At 40.3% G+C, this 19,484-nt stretch overlaps 1 protein-coding gene across 1 annotated transcript in view; it reads right to left on the reverse strand.

The window, feature by feature from the left end:
• Window positions 1-19,484, reverse strand: part of LOC113008682 (uncharacterized) — a 68,743-nt gene that overhangs the window by 10,072 nt on the left and 39,187 nt on the right. The window contains exons 10-13 of the mRNA XM_026146301.2: window positions 18,284-18,508; window positions 1,523-1,593; window positions 207-317; window positions 6-103 (exon numbers count right to left, since the gene is read on the reverse strand). Coding sequence (XP_026002086.1) covers window positions 6-103; window positions 207-317; window positions 1,523-1,593; window positions 18,284-18,508 — 505 coding nt within the window. The remainder of the gene's footprint in view (window positions 1-5; window positions 104-206; window positions 318-1,522; window positions 1,594-18,283; window positions 18,509-19,484) is intronic.

The following is a 19,484-nucleotide window of genomic DNA, read 5'->3' on the forward strand; positions in this document are numbered from 1 at the left end:
CTTACTCCATGGATGCAATTTTCTGTGCCAGGCTTGCAATTACAGCAAACAGCCTCAGGTCCACGAGCCCATCTGTCACTCTGAAGTCCACCATCTCCAGGATCTGAAAAATAAGAAAGAAAAGAAATCCAAAAAGCAAACCCATGCAACTGTTAAAGCGTCGTGAATGTGTGATGTGAGCGTGTGCAGGCAAAGCGAAGACCCACCCTGTAGACGTAGATCTCTTCCTCTTCGGAAAGCAGCTCAGGAGGGATGATGTTTTTAAGAGCGAGGAGGACCTGCAGACAGGAGATGTAGCCATCACCGTCACTGTCCTCCTGCAAAAGAAGACTGCCATTACCATCTTTAACTTAAAGGATTAAACAGGGAAAAATGCTGGGTACTATATAAAGAAACAACAGAAAGTTGTGATAGATGATTAAAATCTGTAGCTTGACCTTTACTTTCTTTATTATGTTTGGAAATAAATCCATCCAGTTTGAGGATGATTGGATTAACTGATTAATTAAAAGCCAACTTATTGTCAACCTTACTACCATCAGTGGGAAAAATTACATTATTACTAAAAGGAAGTTCAGCAAATTACAGTGAAAGAAAGAGAATATACTAAAGAATAAAGGTGAATATAAAACCTGAATCACGCAGGACTAGAGGAAAACGTGTATTCCCCAACTAGTTGGAGAGTGGTTGCTCGAGGTTACACCACCAGATTTGTTGGTAGCAGATTGCCTCTAGTTTGCATGAATGATGCCAACTTGTCGTCTTTTCAGTAGTGAAACTTCAAAACACAAACTGGAAACAGAAACATTTTGCCTTCAAACTAAAAACTGCGCTTTTTAAAACATGTTGGTTGTGGCGGTAAGGTAGAACTTTTAGTTTGAAGGGAAAAAGACTCCAGGTTGCCTCATACTTTTTCACATTTCACTACTGCTTGGCGAGTAGTTGTCAACTGTTTGCAGACAAGTCGCCGTCTTCCATGCTAACCACCAAAGCAATCACTAGCATAGAAGGCTTTTGGTGCTTTCACCTAGTAACAACCAGCAAAATCCAGCAACCACTCGGCAACCAGTTGCAGAGCATAGTGGTTAAAGTGGAAAAAACGATAAATATTTTACAAAAAAGCAAAACAAAAACTCAAAACTTGAGATTTAAAGTCTTTTCTTTTGACTTTTCGTTTCGACCCTTGGAAATATTGTAGGAATCCAACCAAGGTGTGAATTATCACATTAATTAACTAGCAGAATCTTTTCTTAAGGCTGAAATCTGTTTCAACCTTCTTTTAATACTCATTGGTTTTCTTTGTTGACTGTGATTGTGAACTGGAAAAAAGTGATTTTTCTTAAATTATTAAATTCTGAGATAAACATTTTTACAGTTTTCCTAAATTTTGCAAGCCATTGCTACTGTTAGGAGAAAAAAAATCTGTATTTCTGGGAGGGAGAGCAGCAAATTACAGTGAGTGAAACAGAATATCCTAAAAGAAAAAGGGGAATATAAAGGGTTTAAATCCCTTTTCACTTACTGCTTCAAAAGCCCTTTTGTACTCGGCCAGCTTCTCCTGACTGAAAATGCAGTACTTTGCCAAAAAGTCGACTGGAAAGAGAAGAAAACAAAGGCAAAAGTTGAGAGCTAGGGGAAGCCATGTTAACTGTACTCTTAGACATACTAAATTTCAGACGGTGAATTCATCATCTTTATGTGTGATAGTCAAAAGAAACATGCAGCTCGAGTAACAACGTCAGGCTTCTCACGGTGTGTGCATGTGTGTGTGTGCAGAGTGGATTAGGGCAATATTTCTCTCCTCTGGTCGCACCGGGGTCAGGGAGGGGGGACAATACGGGGCGAGAGGTTCACAGGACGTCCAGTTGACCAAGATCGGGGAGGAGGGAGCGAAGGAGGGGAGGAAGGGGGTCAGAGTGGCACTTGGCTGCTGGGTCTTTATATGAAGACAGAAAGTGAGATGAATAGATGCAGCGGTCAAGGCCTCGAAATGAACGGCACTGCTGTGGTTGAATAGGGAAAAGGTTTTTCCTGAGTTTGAGTATATTAGAGGGAAATATTAGCATTTGTATTAAATCATTTCTACTTAGGAAAAACACTAACCCTAGGGGTTCGGTGAGTCGGTCTCAGGGGTTCGGCAGAACCTCCGCCGTGACATGCACGGCTCATTTTGTACACCAGTAAAAAACATATCTATGTCTTGAATTTGAAAAAAATCACATTTTATTTTTCACTAAAGAGGGGTTCAGTGAATGCGCATATGAAACTGGTGGGCTTCAGTACCCCCAACAAGGTTAAGAACCACTGGCCTAGACTGACCACTTTTCTGAGGTTTCTGTGATAGCAAACTTTTCTGCTTTCTATTTTTAAATTTCTTCTATTTTAAGGACTTAAAAAAACAAAAAAAAACAAAACACTGTTTCCAGATGTGTTCGAAGATCAAAGGCATAACATTTAACTCTGGTGATGTCAACTTGTGTTGTTTACAACTTCAGTTCTATTTCTTCATTTTAAAAAATGAATCGCTTTAACAAAATTCTCTGGCCTACATACTGAACTTAGATAGAAACAAAGTTTCGACCCTCGCTCTAGTGTCAACCCAATAACGATATGCTTCCCTGTACTGACGGCAGTTTGTCCACATGTGGGTCTACTGGGAGGCAGGTTTCCATGCAAACTTTACAGTGGAACTACACGGAGCTTTTCAGCTTTTCAGAGGCTCAGCTGTTTTTATATATTGACTTTAGTATATTTAATGAAGCCAGACAAAATGTTACCTTCAGGTTTTTTGAGTTATAGACCATCGGACTGCATTGTTGTGGCAACAAAGTCTTTTCTGATAACTTGCTGTGCATTTTTTTTTGGCACATTTGGGGTAAATGTTCCAGCTGTTTGATCACCATATGGAATTGGTGGCTGGTCAAAACAACTTCTGGCGTATGAACGGTCTTCTTTTTATTTTAAAACCAGGCTAATCTTCTAGGCATCACTTTTGGCCTTCTAGAAGAGTTTTTAAAAAAAACATGTATTTTTTTATGGGGCATTAATTAAACTGTCGATTTACAAGTTTCCCAAGATACCAAGTATATCAAGCTGGAGTTTATTTACAAGATGTACAAAAAAAATTCTTTTTAGGAGTTGATTTTGAAAAAAGAGAAAGTTGTAGCTTGTGAGTGAGAATCATTATTATAACAATGTAAAGCTACCCAAAGGAAAACAGAAGGGAGATAAGCATGCCAGCAGATTACAATACAGTACTTTTGCATGCAAAAAAAGCAAAGTACAGAAACAGTATCTGCTAAATTCAATTCTATATTGTTTTAAATGATGTTTTTATGCCGCTTTCATGTAAACTCCTTTTAAACATACTCTATTAGGAGAAAAACATGAGCTTATTTCCCTGATTCAGTGCAAAAATCCCAAATGTAAAAGCGATGATTACACGAGGGGCACAAACTGAGACAAATCGCAACCATGAATATTTCAGCAGGCAAATTTGTTAGGGAGAGCGACTCCGTATAAAAAGCGAGAAGGGGGGTTAGAAAACGGGGCTTTTAAGCTGCTGCCACTTCAATTTAGGAGATGCGAATGAGTCTACTGAATAATGGATCTATTCATTGGTGTGAAGAAGAAAGAGAAGCAACAGAGTTGATATCAGTCTGGACTTAAACCTCTGGACCTCTGGGGTTTCTCTCCAATGGCAGGGGGGCCTGTTTGAATCTGCCATTTATCAGCTTAGGCCTAATCAAAACCAGGCCTCCTCTTTTCACATGCTAAATGTTACATTCGCATCCAGTCAACTTGACTTGTTAAAGCTTGATTAATCAAAAAAAGCAAGGCGGCCTGCCTTCTTCGCATCTGTTTGCAAATATCTGCGATGAGACGAGGGTGCGGGACGAGGATCTGGAGGGACACATGCGTGCAGCCGCAGCTCGGCCTGCAGCGGGCCCGGGCGGGGATTTAAAGGCTTTCCTCATCCTCCTCGGTGGCTGCATCAGTGCACCGGTCAATCTGCTGAAGTGAACTGGCACCTTGTGTGACACAGTGAATGGATCCTCCTCCTCTTTTTTCTGAGGAGGCTGAGGTTCACTGACCATCTGGAGGAGAGTGAGCAGCTGACCTGTGCTGACGTCTGTGAGTCCACAATGACAATATGAGGTTACACACACACACACGCACACACACACTGATACCGCTAATAATAAAAACCATCCAGGCGTATATAAGGTGCATTTTTAAAATAATTTTTCCGATCATTTACTCAGGCAGGATCTTTTTTCTTTTTTTTTAATTTTTGCACTCCATTAGACTTTATATTTTGAGACTTCACCCCAGAAATATATGACAACACAGCTAATACAGGAAGCCACAATCTACATTAAAAAAAAACTCCACTGAATACTCCCCCCCCCCCTCTTTTTAGCAAAGGAAATTACACTCAACGGGACGGGACAATATATATTATATTCAGTGTATGCATGGACAGTTTTCAGGGTGAAAATGTCAGAGGTCACACGAGAGTGGCCAGACTGCTTTGAGTTGACATAAAGGCTAAAGTACGTAAAACAAAACTCGCTACATCTATGCAGAAGAGCATCTCTGAAAGCACAACCCTGAAGCAGACGGGCTCCAGCAGCAGAAGACCACGCCAGGTGCTATTCCTCTACAGGCTACAATTCACACGCTCTCAGAAGATGGGAAACATTGCCTGGTCTAATGATACGCGTTAAGCTACAAACATGCTTGCATTCTTAAAACTTAAACTTAAAACAATATGGCAGATTTGTGCACAAATATTCAAGCATGTTAACCGATACTCTAAATCTGAGACATTAAATTGATGAAGTTTTGCCACTGAAACTCTGCTATATCCCATGATGTTAATGCATCTGAAGTTTTATGTAACAAAGCAAGATTTTGGTCTTAGATCAAGACCTGTTGTTATTAACAACAGTATATTATATATACGTTTTGCCTCATAAACATATATTAATGTTACAATATAAAAGCTAAATAAATGAATAAATCACTTGATTCTGATGGTGTCAGGTAGGAACTTTTCTCAGCTTTCACCAGAGCCAATGGTTCACATGAATGAAATCTGGGGCCAAACTGTCCTCTAAGTACTGCTTCCGGATGAAAACTGCACTTTATTTTCCACTTGTTTCTGTGAAACACGCTGAATGAGGCTTGTTCTGAGAGTTAAAGCCGTTTGCTGGGGCTTCACCTTCAACATCAGCCTCGCCTTCTCTTTCAGCTGCTGTTTGCAGCGCTCAGGCTCACAGTGCAGTGGTGCTGGAGGAGGTTGGGGGGTCCCCGGCTGAGAAGAGCGTACTGTCAGGGAATCAGGCTGGACAAAAGGTGCAGTGGAGTGAGAGATTGAGGGAGGAAGCGAGGCCGGGTGGAGGAGCGGGACAAAGCCGAGGCAGTAAAGCCTCCTGCCTGATAGCCTTATCTGATTCTACTCCAGCGCTCGATGGCTTTTTTTTCACCCTGCCTTTAAAGCGCACAGGTTGTGCCTTTGGTGTGAAGCCTAGCAGAAAATGTTAATCAAGAGAGGGACTGTGTGGAGAAAGGCGAGAGAAAGGGGAGAGTCACTCTGTTGAGGCCATAATCTGTAATGAGACCGAGGCGATTCAGTTGCAATTGAAAGAGGAAGAATGGGGCCATGATGATGATGATGAGCAGGGAGGTTCACTCTTTTACCGGCGTTTGTTTTTCTGTTTTGTTTCTTTTCTCTCGTGGAGTCAGTGCTCTTGCACCGGCACAGAGCCGCAGGTCACAGCTCATTTAATACACACCCTCGGACATTGTTTCCAACGTCTGCAGCTGACAGATGAAAAATACTTCTGACTGCTCCACTGACCGTTATCAGTCTGTGTATGATTTATATTTCCCTCTATGGCAAATATTGATGCTGTTTCTAGTAATCACAGCTCTGAATAACGGCTGATGCAACCCTCATTAATTATTCGCTTGTTTCTTGCAGTCTGTAGTAAATACAGAGGTTGTCTTAGTGCTGTGGAAAACAAAGCAGGAAGTGGACAATGCGTGTGCCGCACTCGGTAGTGAAACGTTTCACTCGCACGTGCAACTAGAAGTAGATGGACTGTAATGAAGGAAACAAACATGTAATAAATAAAGTCACCATGACCAAGTCATGCCCAGCAGCATCTGTTTCATGGTGGATTTAAAGCCCTGCCTCTTTGCTGCGACCAAGAAAGTGAATCCAGGTGGAGTGAAAGAAGAGTTTACGACATCTTTTTAATCATGTTTGTTATCAAAAGCTTTGAGCTAAGCCAATAAAAGTTAATTATCTGACCTCCTCTTCAAAACGTTAAAACCACCGGAGGTTTGTTTTAAATAGGCACAAAGCACCTGAATCAACAACAACAAAAAAATAAATACGTGTTTGTATAAAGATAAACTGCTTCTCTAGTTCCCTTAGCTCTTTATATTTGGCAGGTTTCTGATAAATCCTACTGCAGGCTGGCAGCAGCAGGGCCATGAATGTTAACCTCCTAAGACCCAAACTCTTTCATGGCATGTATTTTTAATTTCTTTTTGCTATTTGGGCCAATTGGGACCTGATGAATGTAAAAACAAAGAATGACATGATTTTTTTTTTTTTTACCTGATTTTTGTTTCTGATAAAAATAAGAGCCACACATAAGGACATTCTCTTTAAATTTTGATAGAAAAGTGGCAGTATAATGTCCTCTTTAGTGGATATCAGGCCCTTGTAGAGCAAAATTTAGTATTTTGGTCTAGACAACCCAAAATGTGATGTCCACACATGTGAACGCCAGGTCCTAAGATGTTAAAGATTTTAGTTACCAATTACTCTGCATATTAACACTGTTAATAAACCATTAATAAAGCTACTTTCAGCAGCTCCTATATTCATTTGATTTAGCTGTGTTTTGCCCTTCCTGAGTCTCAATATCTGCTATTAATAACTTCTGCTCTTAAGGTTACCAGTCCTTTATAATTTAACCACCAAAGTATTTTAAATTAACGCTTTGGTGGAATTTGTGCTCGATAATGGGTTTAATTCGTTTCCCCACAAATTCTAAGCTAGTTACCTTTTTCCCCTTAGCTTTCACTTGTTGAATAGAAACAGCAAAACGGTCCGGTCTTGTAACTGAACAGCATACTAGAGACACAAATGTAAAATCAGACAAATCTGCAAAACGTTACCACGTGACCCCTGGATTAAAAACATAGTTTTTCTATGGTAATTTGAGTGTATTTAATGAAATAAATGAAAGAATGACAAGCCCTCAAAGTGCATGGGGGAGGGTTGAAATATCCCCCCCTCAACTCTGAGCATGTAACAGGATATATCATAGTTTCAGCAGGAAAACTACACTTGGTTAAAGTGTGTGCTGTATTTACAAAAAAATTCCGGTAAGTTTTAGGGTTAAGCATAAAAATGTGCTTTTCTGGGAGTAAAAGTGAAATATGTGAAAACAGATCATCACACCCAGTTCTGACTGTTTTAATGCCTTAAGTTTAAAATACAGCCCACATTCAATTTGTGCATACCTACACAAAAACACCTCTGTAAAACAATGTAAGGCTGTGATGTATAACACACGGGCACACAGAGGGGTTCATTGTGTTTGTAACGTGTCCACTTGTTTGTTGCTCTCTTTCCCGCTTAATCCCAGACTTTTGTTTCTGCTCATCATCACACTGTATGCTGTGATCCATAATTCCTTCAACAAAGGTCACATTCAGCAGCAGAGAGGAGGTGACCTCGTTTTTAACAGCAGGAAGATGTCAGGGTGAAACATGCCCCACATATACGGGACTAAAATATGTGATTAAGAGCGCAGATTTAGAACAAAGTGCGTTCATACAGAAGCAGATAAACATGTTTTGACAGGATAAAATCTATGAGAAATGGGTCCTTAAAAATGAGATGATTCTGTAAAAGTGATGAGACCCTATGTGTTAAGCAGGTGAGAGGAGCTTTGAGCGTGTCATTACACAATAATATTGAATATATAGAATATAGATGAGGTGGCGATGTCAGCCTCCACATGATACACCAGCAGGAGGTGCAGTCTATACTGAACACATAGAGTCAAATGTATGAGTAAGTTGTGCAACAGCAATAACGTTCCCCCTGTACCTGTACATTTTTCATGAAACCTACCTGAGTTCAGAGTTACAACAGACAACTCATGCATATTTAACTCAGCCTGCAAAGGATTAATATTAAAGAATAAACAGCTAACCTGTTATCTTTGTACTCACAAATTCAATGCATGTCACATTACGCATTAAATTAATTACATTTATTAGTTGATATTAAATCCACAAAATACAAACTGCAGGTGTAGACACGAGGGAACAGCACAGGAGATCACATCGGGAGTAAAGGGGGAACATCGCAGGTACATTTTTGGTGGTTCAGAGTCTTTTTGAGGTGGTTCTGTGTCTCCTTATGTCAGTTCAAAGCCTACATCACATTTAGAAATGGCCTAATAGAATATATTGTTTAAGAGGAACTGTAGCCCACCATTCACTCACAGTCCAGAAAGACTAAATTACAACAAGAAACTAAGTTACAGGCAGGCAATTGTATCACTGGATACATGGAAAACATTTATGGAGCTTAAAAACACCTTCAGAATGCCGACTTGTTTTCTATACTAGCAGGTAAATAAGGAGCTTAGAAAACAGAAAACAAGAAGTGAGGTGTAATTTTGTCATATCAGTGACTGTGGTGAAAGACTACATTATAATCATAATTGTTGCAAACATGGGAAATGCAAGAACTTTAAATGCAACAGTTTTTTTTAAAGGTCACCAGTGTTCAAAACACAGTGTAGCAGAGTTAGGTACTACCGTGCTAAAACAGGTGACGGCACAGCAGCATTATCCTTAAGCCTCTGTTGTTTCTACATGGACTCATGACTCCACCCCTCACTTTCTCCAAAAAGACTGTGTTTGTGTGTGTGTTGAAGGGGAGGGGGGGGGGGGGGGGGGGTTAAAGCTCTGGTAGGAAAACAAACAAAGACGCACGTAGCGGCCACACTCCTGATTCTGGCTGCACGCCATCGGCCTCACCACAAACCACAACTTACGCTTTCCACATGCACACACGCCTACGACCAATCAGCTCCTGCCGCAGATCCTCCTGATATGCTCCCAAGAGTCCAAATCATCTGCTTTGCTGCAATACCTGATCTCCAGAGATAACCTTACAAAGACAAATCATTTGCTATTATTGCCCTGCCGCTCCTTGACATTGTGCCATTAATAAGGCCATTGTCGAGGGCACTCTCTGTTTGGACACCATATAATAGACGCTTTGACAGATTTACTTTGCTCTCTCCCTTCTTTTTTTTCTCTCTTATGAATACAGCGGGCATATTCCACGCTCCTGCTCATCAATAGACAAGCTGTTTGTTTGCCTAGTCATTCTGGACTGATGGTAAATACATAGAGGTATGCCACACCAAAGGCTGAACAAACAGGGCTTACATAAAAGCACTGTACCTGAACGCACACTATGGACATCCCCCTGCAAACACGTAACTATTTCTATGACCTCTTGTTACCTGCTCTTTAAGCAACTGGTCTTTCTTGTTCACTTTCTCTTTAATTCACTGTTTGGAGCCAACAATTAGACATCAACCCACAGGTAGAAAGCAGTAATGTGGGCTGGTGGTGGTGGTGTTACTGGGTGGGGTCAAAGTGAGGCTGGTTTCAAGGCTGGCAGGTGTTCCATATCAACAATGGCATTCATCAGAGACCCACAGGGTCCCTTCCACCACAGCCAGCCGCTGGCTAACAGGCACGCTTTAGCAACACAAAGGAAACCACAACTACTTGACATCCGCTTGGGTTGTCCATTGGAGATAGAGGTGAATGGAGCCCAAAGTGGCTTTTAGAAGTCCAGAAACTCATTAGCACTACAACTTTGTCAGCTAGACTCTTTGACACAGTTCAAATCACAGCTGAAAACCTCAGTTTTCATCTGAATATCAGCTATAACCTTCCTGTCTTGTTGTTTTGTGTTGCAAGGTAATTCTGAGTGTAAATAGTTTTTTATTTTTGAGAAAGTAAATATTTCTCATTAATTTCAATCCATTTCTACATATCGTTAGCTTCATAGCATAAGTGCCTAAGTCATTGACTTAGTCAAATGACTTAGGCACTTATGCTATGAAGCTAACGATATGTTGTTTTATATTTGTTCATTTGAAACAGTTTTTGGAACTGGAGTTCAAGGCTTTCAGTACCCACGGTGAATTGGAATTGACATGAACCCTGAAGTGGAGGCCTTTAAAAGGTCTCTTAGGGTCCTTATCATTAGTGAGAAGAGAGTTACTGGTCCATCTACGTTCATACAAGCGGTGTTTAATGCCCAAAAGAATGACATCATAAATACAAGCAGTGAAAAGGAGGTTCTTCTCAGTCAGGAGTCCCTCTTTTTGACCCCCTTCCTCACCTCCTCCCTCTCATTCTCAGGTGTGACATGATGGAGTAAGTAATGGGAAAGGTTATCCTGTTCTTATTTAAGGGAGGTTGGAAACGAAGCCTGTCTCTTAGATCAGACAGCTGCTACATGCTAAGCTTGTATGTTTTGATAGACTTCTGAGTATATATCCTTTGTGTTTCCTGTTCTCATAGTTTTAATTAATTTTTAGTTTTTAACTGGTTTAGGGAGGAATTTTTTTTTGGCTTATTTGCATTACGTCATTTTGTTTCTTTTGCGCCTCTTGTAGCTTAGTTTATGTTTGCTTTCAAGTAAAAATAATATGAATCTGGGGTGTGGCATCCTCTTTCTGCATGCTGTGGTCACAGAGCTTAGATGAGTTTTTCTTTACCTGCTCGTGTCCATAACAATAAGGTCATTTACCCAGGCATGGCATGCCCAGAAAGTACACACAGTACTTTTCAAAAGCAGGAGGTCCTTTCCAAAGCTTTCGGGGAATCAGGAGCCATAATAGCTTATTTCAGGAAAAAAAAAAGATTCTCTTTAGTAGAGTCCCAGCATAAAAAAGGGCACATGAAGCATATGAAGCACTATTTAGGTGCCACTTATTCTATAAAAAGGGGGCACAGAAGATCAAAGGTGAAAAAGGTTTTACTTTTTTTTCTGTTGTGTAAGAAACCAACAGCTCATCACATAAAATCTTCTCTTTGTGCCTGTGTACATACTGTCTCTGCTTTGACTCATCTCTGCAGAATGACTCCAGACACGAGGCGCATGGCAGCGATTGCTGACTGATGACAACCTGGAGTGTCACGGGACTGAATGGACAAAAACATTACAGGTGTAGGGGTGGGGGTGGATTTTGGGAATCCTTTGGCAAGGGCTCGGTGCCGAACAAAACAACAACAATTATGTCCTTTTTAGAGACTAATGAGGGGCCACAGTTACAAGAATGAACCAGAGGGAGTTCACAGACATACAGATACAAGCCACACACAAGGACAAACACGAGAAAACAAAAGGACCCTTGGCAGACAAAAATACAAAAATGAGCCAGGAGAGAAAACACAGCAGCCAATCACACAAGCACAGTCACTGAGTGCCTTCATAATTTCAACATATTTCAGTGTTAATTAAATTTTCAATGCTAATAATTTTGTGTTAATTCTAACCAAAACTGTTTTTCTAAACCTGAAAAATAATGAAAGAATCCTTCATGTTGCATCAATACAAGGAGTCTATTTTTTTACAGAAGACAAAAGATTTCAAAACTAACTGGATTTATTTGACGTTCATAATATGGAGAGAAAAATCTCAAGGGTTTTTTTTTTTTTCACCCCTTGAGAGTCTTGTTACTTTATTAATGTACGTACATTTTTTTTATTAGAATTACTTTTAAAAACTGTATTAAAACAACACATTCACAGCCTGGTACAACAACAGGTTTGGTCTCTGTGGACAGGAAGTCCTTTAATTTTAGCATTTTATAATTCTTTATTTATTTAAAAGGGACAGTGAAGCTTAACATAGTCCAAATATAAAATATCAAATGATGTACTGCACATAGGTTTATAGCTATTGCTCACTTCCAGCCATTGCCCCGTGTTGGGCTTACATTCACAATACACACAGTTACACCATTCACTTTTTTTAATCACCTGTTTGGATGTAATCGAGGTGTTATGTTGGAGTGGGGCTAATTTGATTGACAGGTGTGCATGCGATGCTTTCTAGAGAACTTTTAATGGGATTATCTCACTAGTGTTACAGAATCCAGAGCATTTGTGCTTTCTATTGTTAGCAAGTAAGTGTATAAGTGTTAGTATATTTAAATATAGTAAATGTGATAAATCTAGCTTTAAAAACCTGGGCATTCGTCTTGTAATCGGAAGGTTGCCGGTTCGAGCCCCGGCTCCGACAGTCTCGGTCGTTGTGTCCTTGGGCGAGACACTTCACCCGTTGCCTACTGGTGGTGGTCAGAGGGCCCGGTGGTGCCAGTGTCCGGCAGCCTCGCCTCTGTCAGTGCGCCCTAGGGCGGCTGTGGCTACAATGTAGCTTGCCATCACCAGTGTGTGAATGTGTGTGTGAATGGGTGGATGATTGTGTATAGTGTAAAGTGCTTTGGGGTCCTTAGGACCAAGTAAAGCGCTATACAAATACAGACCATTTACCATTCTTTCCTAGTCTAATTGACCACAAGGGCACATTCATAAAGCATCTGATGCTACAGACATTGGTGGATCGACTGAGTGAAATTTGGGGTTTAGTATTTAGTTGAGCAAAGGTATTTTGAATGTTATCATTTGTTTTTGAGATTTATATTTAGCCTTATTAGATTGCAAGAGTGGAATATAGTGAGAGAGTGGAGAGGGTTTGAAATAAATGGTCTGAGGCAGAATCTGAGAAAGCAGTCTGTGGTTAGGGCATAGCAATCAGTCAATAGTCACTCTCTTTTCCCTCAATTTTTGTATCCACCAAGCCCTGACACCCGTTTATTGTTTGATAATGAGGTAATGAGAAAATCCAGTTCACAGTGTGTTTTAGGAGCATTTCTCTGAAAACAGATGTCATGCTCCGGTCAAAAATAAACAGTGACAGTAGACACACACACACACACACACACACACACACACACACACACACACACACACACACACACACACACACACACACACACACACAGTAACCACAGTGCACACTCCTGTAACAACACAAAGGCTTTCCATTAGTAATAACCTTTCTGCAAAGTAGCGAGGCCAGCTGCTGGGTTCTCCATCCTGCTTGATTACTCTCTGAACAAACCTGTCCAATCAGTCCTATTCATGGGTGCCAACACTCACATGCCAACTCTGACCTGACTGACCTCCGCAGAGGGCCAGCCCCTTCAGACTTGACCTTAGGTGTAGATGCTTATTGTCGGAGCTGCTGTCCCCAGCGCTCTTACAAAGGCTCGGATGCCAGAAATTAGGCACTTGAGGGAAACTCGAGAACTCCTGGCTAAAACTCCTGCTTGCAGAAAAAAGGCAATTGTAAAAATCAAGTGCTGTAATTGAGGGTAAATTTTTGGAGTCGAGAGGAGTGTTGGTAAATGCGTTTGTGTTTTTTATGCTTCGTCTATGAAGTGAGGCAAAGAAGAGGGTTGGCAGACAGACAGATTCAGCCTTCAAATATTGCTAATTGCTAACAGTTAAGAATAACACTTAACATTTTCAACCAGGCTGATGTCTGTCTGTGTTTATTTTTCAGTTCAGACTGAAAACGCTTTACAAGGTGTATAGAATTTAAAATGCAAATGGACGCAAAAACAACTTCAACATGTTAACAAACAGTGAAATGACACGATCGGAGGAATGCCAAAATGCTTACCAAATCAAATCAAATCAAATCAAATCACTTTTATTGTCACATCACATATGCAGGCACACTGGCACAGCACATGCGAGTGAAATTCTTGTGTGCGAGCCCCACAAGCAACAGAGATGTGCAAACACAACAACACAAACGAGCAAAATACCAGACACCAGCTTTATTGCACCTCCAACTTAACTGTATATAAAAGATGGATGTAACCACTAGGACATCACCCATTAACCCTTTTGGTCCAATGGGAGGCAGCTAGCAGGTAGCTACAGCTCCCTGCACCTGCACACCCATCAGTCTAGGTGCCACACTTCATAACTTCAAGCTTTAATGGTATCCAAATGCAGTGGTTGTACACACAGCTGTTAGGCAGCTTTAAGTGGCCACTGAAGAAACAGAAATGAGTTTATGTGTGCTCAATGAGATGTTAGGACAACAATGAACAGCTCATTTCAGGTCAAGTTCAATCTACATGATGGGAAATAGAGCTATTTATGGCTGTTATTTCAAGTGCTGTTTTGTAATTAGCTTCTGCAGTATTAATATAAAATGTTATCACCAGGGACAGTGAGGAGGTAGTTTTGAATGTTTAACTTCTGATATATATAGATTTATAAATATACAGACAGTGTTGGGAAGGTTACTTTTAAAATATATTCCACTACAGATGACAGAATACATGCCCCAAAATTTATTCTGTAACGTATTCCGTTACGTTACTCAATGACAGTAACGTATTCTCAATACTTTGGATTACCTATTATATTATCATGCTTTTTTACAACTACATTAATGTACTATTACTTTGTAATTTATTACTATTACTGAAGGTTACTCGCCATACCAATACCAACTAGATTTTTAAATCTTAATATAAAACTAGAAAGATTTGCATTTCCTGCGAAAATGCAGTGTGGATGCTTTAAAGCTGAAGCTGTATGCAAAAACTAGCTGAAAAAGCTGAAAAGTTGCAGAAATTGTAAAAACTTTGCAGAAGCAAAGGAACTTTGCTAAAATGGAATAACTTAGCAGAACTGCAATATCTTAGAAGAAACATAATACTTGGCAGAAATACAATAGCATAGCAGAACTTAGCAGAAATATTGTAACTTACCAGAAACATGATAACTTCTCAAAAATACATGAATTTAGGAGAAATAGTATAAGATAACAGAAAGAATATATTTAGCCAAAAATACTTAAGCATTACAGAAACACTATGATTTAGAAAAATAGTACAACAGAGCAGAAATACTGTGATTTACCAGAGACACTGTGATGAACTATGAATATTGTAATTTTAAATCAATACTATGTTTTAGCACAAATACTATAATTTGACAGAAATACTATATTTAGCACAAATCTTATAAAATAGCAGAAATAGTATGATTTAGCACAATAGTAATAACTTAAACAGAAAAATTGGAAAAGCAAAATGGACAGCTGAAAAAATGCTGAACATGCTAAGGGTCCCTCAAATATACTTGTTAAATGAAAAAAATTGGCAAAAAAAAATATAACAGCCACACAATCACAAATATGGACACATATGGAAACACACATGCACAGAGAGAGACACACACAAGATCCAATTCAGTCAACCAGTCTAAATATATTGAATTTGAATCTTACAATGAGATCATCCCATAAAAAGGCTTCCTCTCTCTCTCTCTCTCTCTCTCTCTCTCTCTCACACACACACACACACACACACACACACACACACACACACACACACACACACAGAGAAGTAAGTTTCTAGCTCAGTCAAGCAGCCTTGGAGCTGCTGAATTTGAATCCACCAATCAGAGAGCCTGTGCACTTTTTCCCGCCAAAACAGGTGCACGCAGCACAGAGAGACACAGGATTTTTGCAGTCTATTTCTCATAATGACGACTCCCCTCAAACAAATGACCATAATTTCCTAACTGTAGGGGCTAGAACGGTCATTCTTACACCGTTTTGTTCAGAAGAGATGGGGGAATCTTAAAGTGTTGACAATTTATCATTAAAATATGAATTATTAAAGATAATTGACTTCTAATGCACCATAACTGAGTAGAGCAAAGCAAAAACTGCCTTGACTTGCCCTCAAACAACGCTTTCTAACTCTAAATCTATTTGGAGTATCAATATCATTCTTTCACCGTAAGAGACAGCAGGCTTTGGTGAACAATCATGGAAATTTTCAGGTCTCTGTGGAAATCCATTAAAAAGATATGACGAGAGAAAAAAGTGGTTCATTTCCAGAGTTTGAAATCTGAAGAAATCTGAGCGAAGGACGAATTTCCTACCCTCAAACAAGTCTAACTCATTTCAGAACGGTAATAGGTGAGAAAATAATTCTTGAATTGTGAGCGTCAGGAGTGTCTGAAGATATACTGGGACAAGCCTTATGTCTTAACTTTTCTTCGTTAAGGAGATATGACGATTCGAATATGCCTCTCATTACAGAAATCAAGCGGTGATTTTGAACAAGCTCTCCATTGACTTTCTATGGAGAGTTTTGCGACTTTGTGTTGGTCTGAGGAGATTTGCCAAAATTCTATAAATCCCACAACAATGATAGTGACATTTTCGGAAACCCAGCAAAAATACCTACGTTTTGATGTATAATTTGTGGAAGTTGAGTGAAGATTGAGCAAGTAGCAAGAAGTTGTTCGGACATGAAGAGAAGACTGCAAAACCTTCAGTGGCACACTGGAAGCCAAGTGCATAGCAACCATAACAACGCATGTATTTTGTGAAAAATCACAATTTTGCAACTGAAAACTTTAAGAGGCATAAAGGTAAAACGGTAAAAGATTTGAAAAAGCTGAATCATACCTGAATAGCCCAATAATTTGAGAACATTTTAAAGTTTGAATGGTTGTTCTATGTGAAAATATGAGGAAGTAGTTAAGTTTCAGAAACAAGCAAATTTTAGCAGAATTGCAGAAGTTTCCCATTCATTTCAATGGGACAAATTAAGCTTAATATTTTAAAAAGTATAATAGTGAAAAATACCAAAAGACATAGCAGGAATTAGCAGAAATAGCAGAATATTTTAAAATTTGAACGGTGAAAATCGGCTGAAAATTGCGGAAGTAGTTAAGTGCCAAAAAGTGTACGGAAGTCCCAAGAGGAACTCAATAGTGTGGATGCTTAAAGCATCCACACAATGAGTAACAGCAGGGTGGACATTAGGTAAGGCTGCACTTTTTGCAGCGATCTTGTATATATTCACGCATATATAAAACAGGTCCGCGGCTCCGAACCGTAGTATAAAATTTCAAAGCTTTAATGACTCGACTGGTTAAATAAGGGTTAAACTAAACACTGCACCATCTTGTGGTATGAACCGGTAATACACAGAAGCACTGCCCAGCAGTTTTTTATGTTGAGCTGATATCTCTTCGATACAACACACAAATGTTTTGGAAACACATCGCATTGATGTATTTAGTTAATTCTGCAAGATTTGAAACTGTTTTGTCATGGTCTGGGTGAGTGGCTGGAAACTTCCACTAGGTTCTTGAACTTCCCTGGTCTCCGCCCATGGGCAGGGCCACCACACCCTCTACCACCTGGAGCTGACTGAGCTAATTAGGCTGGGAGATTTAAGCGCTGTGCTGACATCTCTTCTCCACCAGTTCATCGACTACCCTGCTGCTCCCAGACACTCCACGGCTTTAAACCGCACAGCCTTTTGGACTTTGGATTTTCCTCTCCGTTTCCTAGGATTCACTCCTTGCCTCACCTGCCTGCCCTCCTGCAGTCCCTCAGTCTTGGAACCACAAGGATCTCAGCTCAGCCACATCCACATCATCAAACTCACCCGGACCTACGCCGCCTCTCCTTCAACACATCCATCTCTCACCTGCAAATGTGACTGTTCCCGCTCCAGTTTCCTTCTCAGTCCTGCCCCTTTGTTTTGCCCCAGCCACATTGCCATGCCACCCAAATCCTGTACCGTTTGTCACTACTACATATTATCCTTGTGTTGATCAATAAAACTCTGTTAAAACCTTTTCTCTGCCTCTGCTCTGGGTACTGCGCTTGGGTTCAGTTCCAGTTACCGGTCTCTGGCCTTTTGTGACATGTTTTTACAAACAATACTTTAAGTACTGTTAAGGGAGTAGGTCCCCTCCTCCCTTAAAGTTAAGGGAGGGGACCTAATTTTCCAAACGATTATTTCAAGTGCTTATGGTGAGAAAAACGGTCTTCTTCAAGGTTTTATTTACATTTGATGATATCATAAACACCGCCCCCATTTTGGTCAAAGACAGAGCGTGACACCGTAGAGATTGCCGATGTTTTGAAATATTACAGAGGTCGTGGTGGGGAAAGAAGCTGTTCCCTGAGGGTGTTTTTTCATTAAGATGCCATCGCCACAGAGATTTATAAGACTCACATGGAAAAATCTCTGCCAGGACACAACCTAAAGATACTTTAACCATTCTGAGATTTTTTTTATAAACTCACAATCTTCGAAGTTTGAGTGGCCTTTGCTGCTTTTGCTTTGTCGAGGCGTTTCGTCCTGCAGTTTGGAAAGCACGTTCAGCACCTTTGCTTTCCTCTCCTCCATCTTGCTTTCCTTATCCTCGAGACTCCCAGGCCTTCTCCCTCCAGCCGGGGACTCAGCTTGGTCCCTCCATCCTGGATAATTGGATTCCTCCTCATCTGGGCCCCCTTCGCCTGTGTGGGAACCTGGAGTGAAGGCATACAACATGAAATATACATTTAAAAAGAAAGACCTGGCTCTACCATGCTTACTCTCTACATTTTAACCCTTTAAACATCACAGTGCTGCAAAAGAAACACATTTGTATTCATGATTCTCGAGGAAGGAGCCACTTAGAAGAAAGCACTAAAACCCATTTCCAGGCTGTTAATAGCTAACACTAATTCTCATCAAATTGTTTTTTCGAATGCTGCAGTCACATCTCCTTCAGTCCTTTCAGTGCCGCACTAAAGAGCCAGACTTAAACAGCCATCTATTTTGTCACTGACCAGCCAATTACGAGTCCCATTATCTCCAAATACAAAGTCCACAGAATACACTTCTTGGTGTAGAAGTGTAGAGACAAAGAGCGCCATCAATGCAGACTTGAGCTTAAAGGAGCCTCAAATTGTCTTTTGCGACAGTTTCCATTAGAGTTTCAGACTCTTTTCTTCGTGCTACTTTTGCAAACACGAGTGTTTCTTGTGTTAGCACATGAGCGAAAATTCAAAATGTGATACATCAGGAGACGGGTCCATTCATTAAGAGGAGAAAGCTCGACCGGTCGAGTAGATGATGGACATTGGATTCAAGAAGCCTCACGAACGTGGTGGTGGCGAGCGTTCATTTATCCTGCGTGCAGAGGTCAGCAGCTCAGATTGATGTAGCCATGTCTCATTTGACAGGCTGTCTTCCACCACAGTGCACACAATCACACGCCTCCACGTCCTTCTGAAGCCCCAATGTCATCAAAACGGGTGAAAGACGGAGAAATGTATTCATCTTCAGAGCAAAAAATTTATCATTCTGTTTCATATGCAACAAAAAACTTCAACAGTGACACGATGACAAATGAGATGAGAAGCAACACGATTTCAAAAGGAAAACAAAAGCTTTGGTTAAAATTCATTTTATCAATCATCTTGATTCATTAATTAAGAAATGACAAATTTGACTCAAAAC

The sequence above is a fragment of the Astatotilapia calliptera genome, chromosome 17 (assembly GCF_964374335.1).
Source record: "Astatotilapia calliptera chromosome 17, fAstCal68.1, whole genome shotgun sequence".
In the NCBI taxonomy this organism is placed as follows: Eukaryota; Metazoa; Chordata; class Actinopteri; order Cichliformes; family Cichlidae; genus Astatotilapia; species Astatotilapia calliptera.